The sequence below is a fragment of the Pteropus medius genome, unplaced genomic scaffold, assembly GCF_902729225.1.
Source record: "Pteropus medius unplaced genomic scaffold, Ma_sr-lr_union100, whole genome shotgun sequence".
Taxonomy (NCBI): domain Eukaryota; kingdom Metazoa; phylum Chordata; class Mammalia; order Chiroptera; family Pteropodidae; genus Pteropus; species Pteropus medius.
The window spans coordinates 5,451,973-5,468,182 of NW_024350927.1; the positions used below are offsets into that span (position 1 = coordinate 5,451,973).

Sequence of the window (16,210 nt, forward strand, 5' to 3'; positions counted from 1 at the left end):
CTCTCTCCTTTTTCACTCTTTTAACATGGTTTTCCTAAAAAGTTTTTTAATCAATCAAATTTGAGGCAGAAAATAGGTTTTGTCACGCCTGGTCCCGGGGTGGTGTGGCTCTCACTCAGGCTCCTGACAGCTCCTCAATTCAGGAAGGAGGCCAAACAGAATATTTCTCGGGGAAAGTGCCCGTTTCCATGACACTGCCCCTTGTTGTCTGTGCTGCCCCCCTCCTCAAGCTGCCGGGCTGACATGGCCTCAGCCCCTGTGAAAGGGGTGTGTGTGAAGATGGGGGAATGGGACAGGAGGCAGCGTTGGGGGGTAGATGGGCGGCAGACAGCTGCCCTGAGCCTCCATGGCCTGAGAGGGCTGGGAGCAGGTAGGGGCGCAGGGACAAGGAGCCTGGGCTGGTGCTGCATAATCAGCTGAGCCTCATAAATATGGAGCTAGGGAGCCGGCGTGAGACGCTCTGAAGCCAAGTCCTGGAGAGTTGGTGGCTCCAGTCAGAGGGGACCGCAGATGGATGAGGCCTCTTCAGGTCCTGGTATGATGGTCCTGGCAGCTTCTTCCTCCTTCCCTCCCCTCTTGGCCTTCCCCCTACCCCTTGGCCTATGGCAGCCTCCTCTCCACCATCTTTCCCTTCCTTCCTACCCTCCCTCCACCCCAGCACTTCTATGCAGGGGGAGCCCCTGGTCTCTCCCAGCTCCCAGGCCCAGGACCCCCACTTAGAGCTCCCTGCAGGCCCTCTGGGTCTTTCCTCTCTATCCCACGTTCCCTCTTCCTCCTTCCCATCTCCGCCTTTCACCCCCTCTTCTCTCTTCTACTCTTCTCGCTCTTTTTTATAATTAATGATTAGTTTTAATTGGTTTGCTTAGGCAGCCTGACAGCAAATTAAGAGAAGCCAGCCCCGGGCTGCGAGGCTTGGGTGAGAGCAGAGACCAGTACGTTCCAGAACCAGCCAGGGGAAGGCATGGGCAAGGTTGACCTGCAGCCCCTTCCTTGGCCTGTGGGCTGCCTGGGTGGGCCCTCAGAGGGAGTGTCCGGCCACACCTGGACAGGTGCAGCAGCCAATGGGAAGAAGGCAATAGGATCTTCGCGCAGAATCAGGCTCACTTTTGTCAACTTTCTCTATTCTCTCCTCCTCACATCCCCTCCATTCTTATTCACACACAAGACGTGGTCCTCATCTTTGGAGATTAGGGTCAGGTAAAAGGTGGCTAGGGGCCCTGCCTTTAGACTGAGTCAGGCCTCGATTTCGATCCCATCCATCCTCACTCATGCCATGAGCCGAGAGGGGTGACAGGTTGACACCTCTGGGGTGGAGATCCTGATTTTTCACGTGGACAGGAGGGAGCAGGTCACAAGGCTATTGTCATTGTTAGCTCAGCTACCTGCCCGCAGCCAGCCTGACCACAACCACAGCCTAGAAGCTCCAGGGCCCGGTTCCGGTTCTAATTTGCCGTGTGTTTACACAGAACTCAACTTCTTGGTCCTCAGTTTTCTGGTTAGAGTACTTAGGATAAAAAACGTTGGAGGGATGGATGGATGGGTGGAGGGATGGATGGATGGGTGAGTAGGTGGACGAGTAGGTGGACAGCTAGCAGAGAAAGGATACATCGGCCATGATCCCTGAGCATAGTACTTTTTTTCCTTAGCCAGGACGGGTGTATTTAACTTCAGGCTTCCTAAGTGTAGGGCCTCCTGTTCTCTTCTGTGTTTTCCCACTCTATACCGCTCCCCTGGCTTTGCAGAATTCTTCTTAACTGTAGCAGCTTTCTGATTCTTTGCCAGGTCCTGGATGTGCCCAGTCACTCACTCATACAGGTCAGAACCAGACATCAGGGACAGTGAGAGGCAGAGAGAGACAGGAAAAGATGCCTGGGCAGGAATACTGAGATGAAGCTGAACTTCTCTGGTCCCCACTGTGGTTCCAGAATCCATCCAGTGCCCCGGATCCCACCCAGAGACAGCCTCCCCGCTCCCATCAGCCAGACCACCTGCCCCAGGGGCAGGCAAGGGACAGAGCTCCAGCTCAGGTCCTGGTCCCCATGTGGTAAACATCTCTGCCCCTCCCTCTCCTCCTCCACCCGGACCAACTCTTGCAAAGTTTCCTCCCCGATTGTTCTGTGTGATCAGATCTGCAAGTTGCTCTCTAAGCTTCTCGTCACATTTTGACTTAATGAAGTGCAACTGCTGAGGGATTTGGGTTCAGCGCTCCGGTCTCCGTGCTCCCTTGTTGTCAGAAAACAGGGGTGGTTGGGGACGGCAACACCGCGCTGCAAGTCGTTATCATTCCGGTCAGTCTGTTTAACACAAAATTAAACAAAGAACTAATTAGTGCCTCATGAATTAATAAATGCACAGTTGCCGGGGAGGACGGGAGGGGGAAAAAAGGTGGTGGAAGGGAGATACTGGAGTTGTGGAGTTGGGGGTTTTGGGGGTTCAAGGGAGGCTGGCCGAGACGCCTTGAGAGATCTCGGGCAAGTGAGCGTGGGGTGGACAGGACAGTGGGGCCGCCCGCCGGGTCCCCAGGCTGGCTGGCTGGGGTGTGAGCTCTGACAGCCGAGCTGCCCAGAGCCTCTCAGCGGAGCCCTGGGGTCTCCAGCCCTTGCCCTGTGGCCCAGCCCTGCTCGGCCTCCACTCCATCCAGCTCTCAGTCTCCCATATCTTCCCTTTTCCGCTCTTGTGACCTCTGCCCTTCTTCTGCCGTGTATGGCTCCCCCTTCCTCTCTGCTGCCCCCTATCTCAGTCTGGCCCAGCTCTCTGCAGACCCCCAGCTTCTCACCACCTGGATCAGATGGGCAGGTGTTGGAGGCCATGGGGAAAACCTCCCCAACTGCTCGATGCCCCCAGAGCCCTGTGTCCAGCAGGGTGGGCACTGCCCCAGTGGGCACCCTCTGCCCAGGCAGCCCAGCAAAGGCAGCGCAAGCTGACAGAGGACCCAGCCCTCCTTAGGAGGATGTGTCAAGTACAATTAACATTATCTATCTAAATATGTCCTGAGAAGGGTAGGCGGGCGGCAGCACTGGGTGGCATTCCGGGAGCCCTGTACAAGGTCACCTCACCTCTCGCAATCCCCCAATCTGATTTGCGGATTACACAGCCTAAGGAAATTGGTGTTACTCGTTTTGCATCATTGATAAGCCACAAATGAGAGAGTGGGGAGAAAAAAAAAAACATAATAAAGAGAAAACCCTTTCTGAATGTGGGTAGAGTTCAGAGGTGGGGCTGGGGTGGCAGAGTCTGGCTCAAGCAAGGGCAGGGGGGCCCAGGTCAGCAGGCACTTGAGGAGTCTCCCATTCGAGCCTGGCTCCCCAAACTTGCTCTGGGGACGAGGGCCTGGGCCTGGCAAGCTGGGCCGAGTAGTGAGTTGGCTAAAGACCTTCCACACTGTTGTACCGTGTACCCTCCTTCTGTGGAACCCCATCGTGGGTCGTGACCCATGGGTAAGAGGCGGAAGGTGCTGTTGGCAGCCTGTTCTCGGGAGTTGAGGCTTATCAGTACCGTGGCCCCTCGTCTACCCTTGACCGTCTGTCACCCATTCGCTATATGAGCAGCTTGGTATCTGCCATTTTTATTTTCAGGGGCCAGGGGAAGAAAGCAAAGAAGTGGGTGCTGCTGCGTTCTGTTATCGGCTGTAGGCCCCGATGCTCGGCCTGCAGCTCACGGGAGCACCTCCACCCACAAACCCCCGTCTTTGCCTCTGATCTCTGGTTAGGGTGCCCTGAGGACCACACTCCTGCTGTGATCGGCCCCTACTGCCTCCTGAATTTTTGCAAATTTTGCTTGGCATATACTTAAATGGGCCCAAATCAGTATCTGAATTTCTGACCCCCCTGGCCAGCCCTGGAGCGTCAGCCCCTCAGGCCAGAGGTGACAAGGAGCCCTTGGGCACATAGCAGGATGGAGGGCATGCAGTGGGGAGTCGCGGGCTTTCTGCCTTGAAAGGCTAATGGGGCTCCTTTCTCTCCCTCTTCAGGATGAAGTGATGCCCCTGCTGTAAAAGAGGAGCCTCTAGGACCTGCTACAAGGTAAGGCCTGAGCCCCTTCCCTGACCTTGTGCCCCGCCTCCACTGGTGAACCTTGGCCTGCCTACCACAGGTATCCCCCTGGGCAGAACATCCAGGAAGGGTTGGGAAGATAAAGACCAGGAGTTGGAGCCACGTTGCCCATTTGAACGTGGTGGAAAAGATGACCTCAGCGGGAACGTCTCAGATCGGCTCTTAAGCTGGGAATGGGCTGGGGACACCCGGATTGCAGGCTTTGGGCACAGAATGTATTCAAGGCAACAGTGAGAAGGGGCCTCTGCGGTGCCAGGGCTCGCCTGTCTGGTCGCACCATGCCCAGCTCTCTGCAGCTCGGTCAGCCTGCCGTGGTGGCTGCTGCTGGCTCTCCCTGGAAGCTCTGCTTCTAGCTCAGGCGCGTGGGGGACCTCGTGGACTTGAAAGCGCTCTCTCTGCCGAGGCTGCTGGGCCCCGTGGCCTCCTCCTTCCTGCATGAGAGGCTGGCAGGCAGAAGGCCTCAGGCCCTGAGCCCAGGGCAGGCTGCTGTCTTGCCCTTCCCCAGGGCTCCCCAGGCCTGGCTGGGCCTTCACAGGCTATCACGGTCCCTGGTGGCTGAGGAACCTCAGGGCCACCGGGCCTCGGCCTCAGGCAGCGCCGTGTCAGAGGTGACCGGTGGAACGCCAGTGTTATGTAAATATAGGGGCCTGCACGGCAGGCGAGCGGGCTGGCTGCAGCCATCCATCATCCTTGCTCGGCGGGGCGGGGGACAGACACGGCACCGTGCGCCTGGCTCCAAACCTGTTTGTTTTCCCTTTGTCTCATGCCTTTCGGCCGGCTGCGACTGGCTCCCAGTTTCATCCTGCTTGGCCCCCTCCCCTGGGAGGATGGGGGAAGGGAGGAGATTCGAGAGGCTCCCACCGCGGCATCCCTTTCGGACTTCAAAGGCTCCCCCAGCATTGTCTGTGCCGGCGGGCAGTGGCCCTGAAAACGTGATCAGAGGCGACCAGTGTAGGGCAGGCCCGGCCAGCGCCCTGCGCTCTCACTGGGGCCCATGGATTCCTCCCTTTGCTGCCAGCACCACCCTGGTTACAGCGCTGCTCCCCCGGGCCTCTCTCCTCGCCCTCCTCTCCCCTGGCATCCCTGCTGGCCAGCCCAGCCCCACTGCCCTACTCCTGTGTCTCTTAACCACAGCCTCACACCGCTCTCGTGGCATGGAGACTCCTAGAACGTTGGGAGCTGCAAGTCTCCGCCCCTTCATGTCATCCATGAGAATCCGAAGCACAGTGAAGGGCTTCTTGGGATGCAGGCAGCTGGGACGGACAGGTTCTTGGACATCTGTTTCCCATGCCAGCGCTTATCCTTTTTCCTCTTCTTTTTCTCCACCCTTTACTAGTAACGAGAACCTGACTTCCACCCATCCCTTCCCTCCACTATCTGGCAAGGTCCAGATCGGATACTTCTGTCCCCAGATATTGGAACAGAGCCCAGCATCACTGGTCCTGAAAGTCAGCCCTAGGTGCTTCCATTCTCTGGAGCAAGACTTGACAAAGTACAGCCCACAGGCCAAATGTAGCCCACTGCCTGTCTTTGTAAATAAAGTTTTATTGGAACGCAGCCACGCCCACTCCTTTTCTCATTGGCTACGGCTGCTTTCACTTTACAGTGGCAGAGGTGGGTGGCTACAACAGAGGATGTTGGCCCGCAAAGCCTAAAATATTTACCATCTGGCCCTTAACAGAAAACGTTTGCTGGCTCTTGCTCTAGAGGTTCTGGCTCCTGCCTCCTGCTCTTTTTTTTTTTTTAAGTGGCAAAATATACATAACGTGAAATTTACCATTGTAACCATTTAAGTGTACGGTTCCCTGGTATTAAAAACGTTCATAATATTGTGTAACCATCATCCTGCTCTGTGCCCTTGTCTTCCGTGGGACTGCTGCACGGGGCCCGGGCAGTTAGTTATCTGGGAGCCCCATCCTGGAGGTCGTGGACCGCTTGCAGTCCTGATCTACTGGGGGCTGTCCTCTCTGTCTCTCCTCTCTCTAGGGCCTCATCCTCTGCTCAGTCTCACCTACCTAACACCTTGCCCTCCTCTCGATAGCCACTGTTTTTTCAAAGCTCTTATCCTGTCATCCCAGGAGCCCTGAGTCTCTGTCCTGTAGCCTTTACCAAGTTCTCAGATCCATCTTTTCCTCTTCTCTAAGGTGAGCAGAATATCTACTTTGCAGGGTTATCGGGACAGTAAAGGAGTTAGTGTAGCTGAAGGTGTCTAGCCTGGGGCCTGACAAGCAGGAAGTGCCCATGTCCCCTCCTTCCCTCGCACCTTTTCTCCTCACAGAGTAGCAGCCTGGGCAGGTCCATGGCGTCCCCTACCCCTGCCCCAGGACCTAAGTCTGACTCCTTAGAGAAAGCGAGGCTCCCGCCTCCCACTGGTAGTGACCTGGGAGCTGCTGGAGATCTCAGGTCAGCCCTGGGTCCTCCATGATGGCTTCCAGGCCTGGGAAGCTGCATAACCTCTCCGAGTGCTAGTTTCTCTGTCTGTAAAAGAGGTCCTGACCGTCATGCTCTCTGCTTCACAGGCTTGTTGCAAGCAGGGACTAGGGAGTTCAGGGGAAAGCTGTGAAGGTTGTGTTTATGGGTGCTGCTGAGGGTGCAGCAGCAGGTTATGTGGCGGGGCAGGGACCACGGCTGCTCTGACACATCACTAGTGCTGCGAGCTAATCCGGGAGCCAGGCTCCAAGCCCTGGAGGAAAGGCTGGCAGGGAGCGAGGAAGGGGGAAGGGAAGGAAATGAAGCCGCGCGGCAGTCAGAGGTCTGAGACGGGAGCCGTGTCCTGGCACAGTTCACTGGGCGCCCTCTCCCGCTGCCATCTCTCTCACTGTCCTCTCTTTGTGGGTTTCTGGCCTTTCGTGTAGCTCCCTTTCCCCCTCCAAACCTTCTCTCTGCATCCCACTAGTTTCTCTTTCTCCTCGCCTTCCCACCACCCATACTGCCACCCCCCAACTCCGCGGCGCGTGCTCTCTCTCCTTTTCATCTACTCCGAAGGCTTTACTTTACTTCCTTGTCACCCTAATTGATTGCATTAACCTTTCAGCGTATTGGATTTCCTGGGCATCGTGCAGAGAGCCCTGCGCAATATGCTTATAATCTGAGCCGTAATGGACAGTTTGCAGTCAACAAGCCCCTTTTCCCATCTCTGCCATTGGTCCCGTTGACATCTCTCTTGCCCAGGCCACCAAGGCCACTTTTCCGTCCAGCAGGGGTGAGGCAGTGCAGTGGGACTGGAAGGAAGCAGACACGGCTTAATCCCACAGTGGATTTCCCTCCCTCTCGCCTCCTGGCTCAGCCCCCGGCTCTGCCTCTGCTTCTCCAAGCTCCTGGACCCAGGTCCTTGCCCGGCCTCTGGTCTTCGTGAGTCCTCTCAGCTTGGCACTCCGCTCCTGGGACTCTGCCTAGTGGGTGGCTGATGATGCCATCTTGGATTTGGGGAATAAGAGTCCTCTGATTCCATTAAAGATTCTCCGGACAAATCATCGCTCCCTTGCTTGCCTGGGAGGCTTTAGGGGAAAAATGATGGTGACCACTTGAGGAAGTAGAGAGTAGCAAAGAGGAGTCTGAGATCTCTGGGTTCCCCTGTCCCCTGAGCCAACCTCAGGCCTCTGTGGACCTTCTGGAAGCTGGATCCACTCCTGGAAAGGGTGTGGGAAAACAAGGGAGACAGAACGAAGGAGATCTGCTAAAGCCAAGGGAAGAGAGAGCCGAAGACCCTGCCGGGGCTGGCCATAGTCGTGGGGCGGCAACAGCCTGGCCCAGTAAGCAAAGAAGCAGGCACCCAGATGCCCAGTTTGGGCCGTCTGCTGCACTGGTCCCGGGACTATGATTTGGGTGCTCGGTGGGAGATGTCGCAGAGTCTCTCTTTCCCATCTGATGTTTGGCAGTAGCTTTGTGCGGCCCCACCTGCCTTCATCAGAAGGAGACGTGACACAAGCAATAGCGTGATAGCCCGGAGAGGAGCCGCTGCGGGGCAGGATAGCTCGGCCTGACAGGAGACTGGCAGAGGGAAGGCAGGAGAAAATGAGAGCTGGCTTCTCAGGTTGGTGAGAACGGGCCCCCTGGGGTCAGTTCCCTGATAGGCACCTGCTCATTTAGCAGCAGGCGAAGGAGCCAGTCCATGCCAGCTGCCTGGTCCTGGGAGCTCAGTGAGTCCAGGCCCGTAGGTTCTGGCTGGGGCCGCTGGCCCTCGGACGCCCTCAGACGCACAGCCTGGTCTGCTGAGTCTTCATTCACAACAGGATGGATGTCGGATTGAATACATTAGTGTCAGGCCGGAGGAGCAGGACGGAAGGTCCCTTTAGCCCTTGTGGTACTTCCTCTCTCCCAAGCTGGTCTCTCCCCACCGCCCTCTGCCCATCATCTTCTCCTTCTGACCAACCCCCGCTCCTGCCATCACTCCATCACTCAAAAGGGCAAGCTTTGGCAAGAGGGAGCTGGACTAGGTCCTTCCCATCCTCTCCCAGGGATTTTGGGGGTGGGGCAGAGGGCGCAGCAGGGAGAAGCCAAGCAGCGAATTAAAGTTTGGTGATTGTCAGTGTCAGGAGAAGCTAAATAACCCTGTAACTAGTATGAAGGTGAATTCATGGTCTGCTGCACATGGAAAATATGAGTGCTCTGTGAGACGGGGAGAGTGAACGGCAGTCTGCCTGCCACGGTGGGCAGCCTTCTCTCCAGGGACGCAGGCAGGGAGGGCCATGCACCCTCCCATCCCTGCCAGGGAGCAGCCTCCCAGGAGCCCCGACTGAGTATGAGGGCAGCTCAGCTGCTTGACAACCTGCTGGCCTGGCACCAGGGACCCAGGTGGCAGCACCCAGCAGTATACATTCATGGACCCCAGGGCTACCCGTTTGCCCAGATCCTTATTAGTCACTAATCGTTAATCCTTATTGTGCACTTACTCTGTGTCCTTCTGGCAGTTCTCTGCAGTGAGTGCTATTGTTATTCCCCGCTTTTGTGCCCACTTTTTTAAGAGCCACTTTATTGAGATATACTTTACTTGCCAACTATACAATTCAGTGGGATTTTTTTTTAGCATATTCTCAAGGTTCTACAACCATCACCACTATCTAATTTTAGAATATTTTCATCACCCAAAAGAAACCCCATACTCATTAGCAGTCACTCTCCATTGCTCTCGACCCCCAGCCTTAGGCAACCACTCATTATTATTCTCTCTGATGCTGAGAATATGGAGGCTCAGAGAGGATCAGTGACTTGATTAAGGTTGCACAGCCAGTGAGTGATGGAGCCAGGATTTGAACTGAGGTAATAAGTCTCCAGAGCCCTGATGCCCTGGCTGCCCCCCACCTCCAACACACATGCTCAGCCACATATTTCCAACAGCATGGGCTCAGGCGCGTATGAGCACCATCCAAACACGTAGGCCCAGGTGGTGACATGCATCTCTCCCCAGGTACAGAAAAATCTCGCACCCCTCAGAGGGACAGCCAACCTCCCCCTCCTTTTGAACCTTCTCTTCCCTGGCCAAGCTCTTGGAAGGGAGGGTTGGCACAGGAACTGGCAGCAACAAGGGAGCTGAAGTGGCCGGTGAGACCTGGGTGGTTTCGGAATTTTAAAATGAGAAGTCCCATATCTCCTGTGGGGATAATTGTAACTAAAATAAAATCCCAACACAACATTCCAGAACAGGTCCCTGCCAGGGTTGGGGCCACAGGCTGGGCCGTGCCCACAGGGGCGATGCGACTAACTCCGTTACCTGAATCACACTTTCTCTCTTTCCTTCCATCTTTCTTTCTTTCTCTTCTTTGCTTCTGTCCTGTTCCTTCTCACCCTTTTCTTCCCACCTCCCTCTTTTTGCTTCACATGCCAAAACTTAAGGGGAGGTGCTTTTGACCACACTCTGGCACTTGCAAATTTGGGAATTAATGTGAAACTTACTGCCTCCGATAAGAAATAAATACAAGGGCGAGAGACAAAGGGAAAGGTAGACACGAGGGAGAATGAGTGTCTGTTGGATTTGGTTGGTTTGGGGTTTTTTCCTCCTTCTTCTCTCTCCCTCCAAAGCGGAGGATCCGGCCGGGCCAGTTTGGATATTTATTAAGAAAAAGCCAAAGATAATTGACTTTTTTGTTTTTGTTTTGTTTGCGGGTGCCTCCCCTGCTGGCACTCTTGACTGCCTGGCAAATTAAACCTGCTCCCTGCTCCCTGGGTGCTGGGTTGCTGGCAACTCTGCTGCTGGCTGCTCTGAAGCTGCTGGGCCCAGCAGCTGCCCACCCAGCCACCTACCTTGGGTTTCAGACCCAAGGTCACTTTATGCCACCACTGATGCCACCTCCCCAGGCTCTCCTGACTCCTGGAGCAGCCTTTAGAGCAGGGTAAGTGGTCTAGGGGTGGGGGTGAAAGGGGCAGAGTTCCCATTGGGGTCGGCCAACATTTTACTAAAAGTTGCTGAGGGTAAATTAGTGAGCTCTCCCGTGGGGCAGGGGTTTGCCTTCTGGCTGGTTCAGGGCTGTCAACTTCCCAGAGAGGGTAAGGAAAACAGAGAATGAACTGGAAATATAGGGAGAGGCCAGATTTGGGCCATGTCAGTTTACAGCTCTTCTCCCAGGAGGGTGGTACACTGCCAGGACCCATGGCCCTTGGGAATGCTCTAGAGAAGATTCGGGGCCATGGAACCCACTCCGTGATCTCTGTCCACTTTAGACCCCGGGCTCCATCCTCCTCCCACCTCTGGACCCAGCCCAGGCCACCTGGTGGCCGGCAGAGTGGTTAGAGAGCTAGAGCTTGGGTAAGAAGCTAGCTGCCTCTGGTCCGCTGCCCTAGAATCATGCAGAGCCCTGAGGCCAAGCTGTGACCTGGGCCTGAGTCCTGTCCACAGACCGAGAAGGTGGCAGTTATAGGCTTCTTGGTCAGGGACAGAGTTGAGGGCATCTCAGGAGCCAGGACAGCCCGTGAGTAAGGCGGGTCCTCTCCAGGGGCCAGCCCAGCCCAGAGCTGCTAGGGGGTTGGAGGTGTGGTTTGCCCCTCTGCTAAATGACTATGCTTCAGCCCTGCCCCTGACAGAGCCATCTCCTCTGCCCCCCTGGCCTCATCCCCAGCTGGACAAGTAAGCGAAGTGAGGTCCCTCCAGGTGAAGAACCTGCTTTGGAGCTGGGCACAGAGAGGAGGGCATTTTTCAAGAATTTTGCTGGCCCTTTTTTATTCTATGAAATATAAGGATGTGCAATTTTTTTGGTTTCAATTTAGCATTGGAGAATTTTATAATTTAGTAATTAAAATCTCTGATAGGCTTTAGAAATTGCGGCTAATTGAATTTAATGGGAAGATGATTTTCAATTTTATTTGATTACCGGGACCCCTGGCATCGGTATTTATGGGAAAAAAATGGGAAATGTGCTGTGTGGGCTAAGATGGCATAATTGAATTAGGGATAATCGGATTTCTCCGTCATGAATTTCACTATAATTTTCCTATAATTTTCCATTAGATATCTAGTTTACAAATATTCACAAAGAAATGAAGCTCTTTCGGAATGGAGATTGCTGGCTAACAGGATTACGGGGCCGAGCGTGCGGCTGTGCCCGCCCCTATACCGCCATAATGCAATCCTTGTATCTGCCTTACACTTAGCTCGAGCCTGGCCTCAGCCCCTCGCTCTGCCACCCGCTTTGCAGCTCCTCTCTGCCCTTTGTTTCCTTCGTCCCCATTTATCCCCTGCCGTGACACCCACCCTTCCGTGGCCGACCACCTCTCGTGCCCTGCTGGCAGGCTATCCTGTCCCCATGCCATGGTGTCTGCGCTCTGCCCTCTGTCCCCGCCATGCCTCCTGTCTACACTTCGCTTGCTTGCTCCCTGACACCCTCCCTCCGTCAGCCTGGGGAGTGCATTCACACGCAAACACGCGGACTCCCTCGCAGGTGCGAACATGCTTGTTCACATGCACACACAGTCCTTTGGCCAAGGCTCCTGTGCCCTGGCCCAGTCGCCTCAGAGGGAACCAGTTTATTGGGATCCTGGGGTGGGGTGTAGGAACAAAAGGAGCTTTGTTCGAGTTTATGTGAAAGTTACAAATTCAAAATGAGAGCAGATAAAGCATCAGATACCTGGTGTGTAAACAGGCTGGTGAGTGAGAAGGCCCCGGGCTCGGGAGGGAGAGAGAATGAGTGGGCAAACTGGGGGTGCGAGGGACTGGGAGCCAGTGACGGAAGCCTGACGGGAGAGCCGACGGTTCGCGTGAGGGGCCCGGTGGGTGGAATTGCTGGGCAGGTCTCCACTTTTTCTCTTGGGGGTGAGGCGTGTAAGGAGGATCTGGTGGCTCTGGGCCCAGGACCTCGAGACCAGGAGGAATTGTGGCATTGGGTTTTCCGCCCCCCGAGTCCCAGGCACAAATGTTCTCACGGTGGCCTGGCCTCAGGGTCTAAGGAGATGTCACCACATCAGAGTTCTCACATCAAAAAGGGGCCATAGCCTCAGAGATGCCAGGGTTCTGGGCCTCTCCCCTTTGTATGAGCACACATCCAAAGGGAAAGAGAGTGACAGAGAAATCTGGGGACCCCTCCATTATGCGGCCTCTGACTCACACCCGTGCACAGCCTCGATGCCTCGGCCTTCTCCTCAGATGTTCTCAAATCATAACACGCCGAGATGGCCTCATTTTCTGTGCCTCTGTGGCCTGTTCTCCGTGAAGGCCCTCGCCCTTGGGCAGGACCTCTTAAATCTGCAGTGGCTGATTGTGGCCCTTGTCTTGGCACACAGCAGAGGCTCTCCAGGCTGCTGCCTCAGTTCACCACTGGCTGGCCCTGCCTGTTCTGCCTTCCTTCTAGCTCTCTCTCTTCTGTCCCTTCAGCCATTTCTCTCCAGTCTTTGTCCACCAGAGGCCTCGAAGTTATCGTGTAGCCGATTCGGTTGGCCTTGCCTTGGTAATGACATTCAGCAGGCCATGTGGGTCACATATGCAGGGAGCTCCCCATATGTGCAGACATCTTCAAATGCACCCAGAAATCGCCCTTCCGCCTCTATGTGTTCAGGCTTCCTTCTGTACCCCAGTTGCCCAGATGGGAGAACAGACAATCAGAACTGGGGTTTGGGATTGACTGCCTGTTGTTACAACTGTAAGTTGCAGATCTTGCTTTGGAGAGTCATGGGTGGGAGCACCCACAGGCATGTGTGTACCCCTGAGCAGTCCTGGACGCAGAGATGCCCTCTCCGAGATCCTGCGTGGGGAGCAGGAGCTTGTGGTCTTCTCTACCTGGCTGCCCTGTGCCAGCAGTGCCAGCCTCTGGGTAGCACGTGGCCTGATTTAAGGAGCTCTGCTCCCTTATTCAGGGTTTTAGGGCCAAGGGACACGCAGTAAACCTTCTGGACCTCCACCTACTGTTCCTACAAACAGATGGAGCAGGCCTGAAGGGTGGAGAGTTGTGTGATAACCAGGAATGGGGGTCACCAAGAAGGCATCAGGGAGGGATGCTAACCTCCCTGGGAGGGCATTTGAAAGAGCAGTCTATAAAAAGCAGAAAAATAAGGGGAAAGTGGAAGAAAGAGGAAATTAACTCCCTGACTTCTTTGCCCCAAAGCCTTCCTGGGCCCCTCCCTTTGCAAAATGGAAATATTGCAGGAATAGGCCATTTTGCTGAATGCTGACCAAAGACCAGAGAAAGCCAGGGTCCTGTTTTTCTCCTCAGGCAGCAGGGTGGATGCAGAAGGGACAGAGGGAGAGCTGGTGACAGTGAGATTCAGGGACTTCACTAGCACAACTGCCCACCTTCCTGCTTGCCTGGCTGCCTCCTCTGTTGAGCCCCCCAGGCCCAGTGAGTAACTTGGGTCACTAAAATTTAAGGAATCTCAATATATCTGGCCACATCAGGGCCGTCTCCTATGGCAAGGAGACCCACCGAAGTGCTTTCTCTGAGAGAAAAGGAGGAGGGGCAAGGAGTGGACAGGGCACCCTGGTCCAGTGATGAGCTGGTAGGCAGGAAATGTGGCCGATGTCGGAGGTGCAGGTGGCAGGACACTGGCTCCTGGGTTGAGGGGTGCCTGCGCCCTGTCTGCCAGAGCCCTTCGCCGGGCACGGCAAAGGCAAGAGGGCGGGAAGGAAGCCCAAGTGATGGCGCAGGTCTCTGGTGGGGACACTCCGACAGAGGAAAGAAGAGCTGCCCAGGCCGGGTAAGGGAGGGAGGAAGGAAGTGCTGGCTCCCCTCGAGACCCGGCCGCGGGGCTGGTGGCTGATCGCAGGGCAGGAGGAGGAGAAAGGCCGGAGAGCAGGGCTGTGTAGGGGCCGGGCCGAGGCCGGGGGTCGGCCCGGGCGGGAGGCGCCAGGGCCCATTTTAAAAGCAAGCCCCGGGATACCCACACTCCTGGAGCGTGGAGCCTGGAGCCCGCGCGGTGTGCGGAGCCGCGCGAGGCCGACGCGCCTGTTTTCCGACACACCCAGCCCCGCCGCCTCCGTGTCTTTTCTTCGAACTAAAAAAGCAGCTCCAAAAACAACAGGGGGAGGTTCGGGTATGAGGGGTAAACAAAAACCCCTGGTACTCCGGGACCCCGAGTCCGAGGGCGCGCGGCTGGGCGGGCGCGACCCCGCGGTGCCCACACCTGCGCCCGCCCGCGCGAAAAAGTTTGCCCGGCCGCGCGCGCGCCCGCGCGCCGCGAGCCCTGAGCCGGTAGGCCTGGGAACGAGCCCGCGCGCCGCCGCCGCCGCCGCCGTCGAGGAGCGCTCGCGAGGCCCGCGCGCAGAGGGGAGCGTGCGAGAGCGCGCCCGCCGGCGTCCGGCCGGAGTTGGCGCGGGAGCGCAAGCGCCGGCCGCCGGGCCCCCTACCGCCTACCCTGCCCCGCCCGGCCCCGGCGCCGAGTCCCCGCCCCCTGCTCCCGAAGTCTGAGGTTTGGGGAATCACTGCGCCAATAGGGCCCGCCGCCTGAGCCGGTGCGCTGAGGCCGCGCGCGCTCACGTGAGCGAGCCGGCGCGTGTGAGGAAAGCGGCGCGCGCGCGCGCGCGTGAGGGAGCGGGCGGGGGCGCGCGAGGGAGCGCACGCGCGTGACGGAGCGGGCGTGGGGGCGCGCGTGACGGAGCGAGCGCGGGGCGGGCGGGCGAGCGCGAGCCCATTCACTCCGGCATCCCGGCGGGCGCGCGCGCGGGCGGGCCGAGCTCTGCTCTTTCACCTGCCGGGGCGGCGCGGGCCTGGCCCAGAGAAGGCGGCGCCGCGGCCGCCCTGCCAATCACCTCGGCGCCTGGCAGCGCCCCCGGCCGCTCCCGCCCGCCCGCTCCCTCCTGCCAAACTGTTACCCTGAGTGTTACCGTCAGGAGCAATGACATCAGGGCTTTAAAACAACTTGTTATTCGGGGAGTAATCAGTTGCAATTAGGCATTAATTAAGTATTATGAAAGTTGATTATTTAAGTGAATTCGGCTTTCGACTCTCCGACTATGGTGAGTACCCGAGTGGGGAGGGGGAGGGCCGGGGGCGCGCCACGGGGCTCCGACCCCCGGCGCGGGGCGCAGGGCGCGGGCGGGGCGGGGGCGGCGGGAGCCGGGCCGGGCGGGCGGGGGCGCCCCTCGGCCTCGCGGGCCGGCCGGGCCCCCCGACCCGGGCCGCGTCTATAAATAGTTTCTCTTTTAGTTTAATAAACTCGAGAGCGGAGCGGAGCTGCTCTGAGTGTGCAATGCCGGAGCGTGAGAGCGAGAGGGGAGGGAGGAAAAGTTTCGCTCTCCCTCCCCGGGCCCCCTTCGCCCTTCTCCCGCAGCCCGGGGGACTTGTCCACCCCTCGATGGGGGGTGCGGCGAGTGGAGGGGGCGGTGGAGGGGGCAGAGGGGTGTGCCGTGGGGGCCACTGCGAGAGACTAAACAGACTTTTTTTTTTCTTTCCTCTTCTGCTTTTGGCGATCCTCGAAGAGTTTGGGACCAAAGCGAGGAGAATGGATCTCGGTACAGGTACCGGCCGGTGGGAACCGGGGGGCGGGGGTGGGGAGGCTCTTTCACTTTTCTTTCGGTTCTTTTACGGAAGTTATTATTTTTAGCCCAATGAGGTAGCAGCTGGGCGGGGGGCGGGGGCTGGCCAGGAGAGGGTCCGATGCCGCCGCACTTGTCGCCCTGGTTTCTGGATTGTGAGGCTTCGGATATTATTGTTATTATTTGTTACAGGCTTAGTAACTATGACTAATTTGATGCTTGTCATTACGAAAGAACAGAGGGGAGAGGGAGCTGGGGGGCATCC

General features: G+C 57.0%; 1 protein-coding gene across 3 annotated transcripts in view; it reads left to right on the top strand.

The window, feature by feature from the left end:
• Positions 1-16,210, top strand: part of CASZ1 (castor zinc finger 1) — a 148,374-nt gene that overhangs the window by 76,388 nt on the left and 55,776 nt on the right. The window contains exons 3-4 of one of the 3 annotated variants that reach the window (XM_039842250.1): positions 3,971-4,022; positions 15,889-15,927. In XM_039842250.1, the coding sequence (XP_039698184.1) occupies positions 15,912-15,927 (16 nt within the window). In that variant the 5' untranslated portion in view covers positions 3,971-4,022; positions 15,889-15,911. Of the gene's footprint in view, positions 1-3,970; positions 4,023-15,252; positions 15,427-15,888; positions 15,928-16,210 lie in introns of those variants that run through there. The other 2 variants (XM_039842249.1, XM_039842251.1) reach the window with 2 other exon arrangements.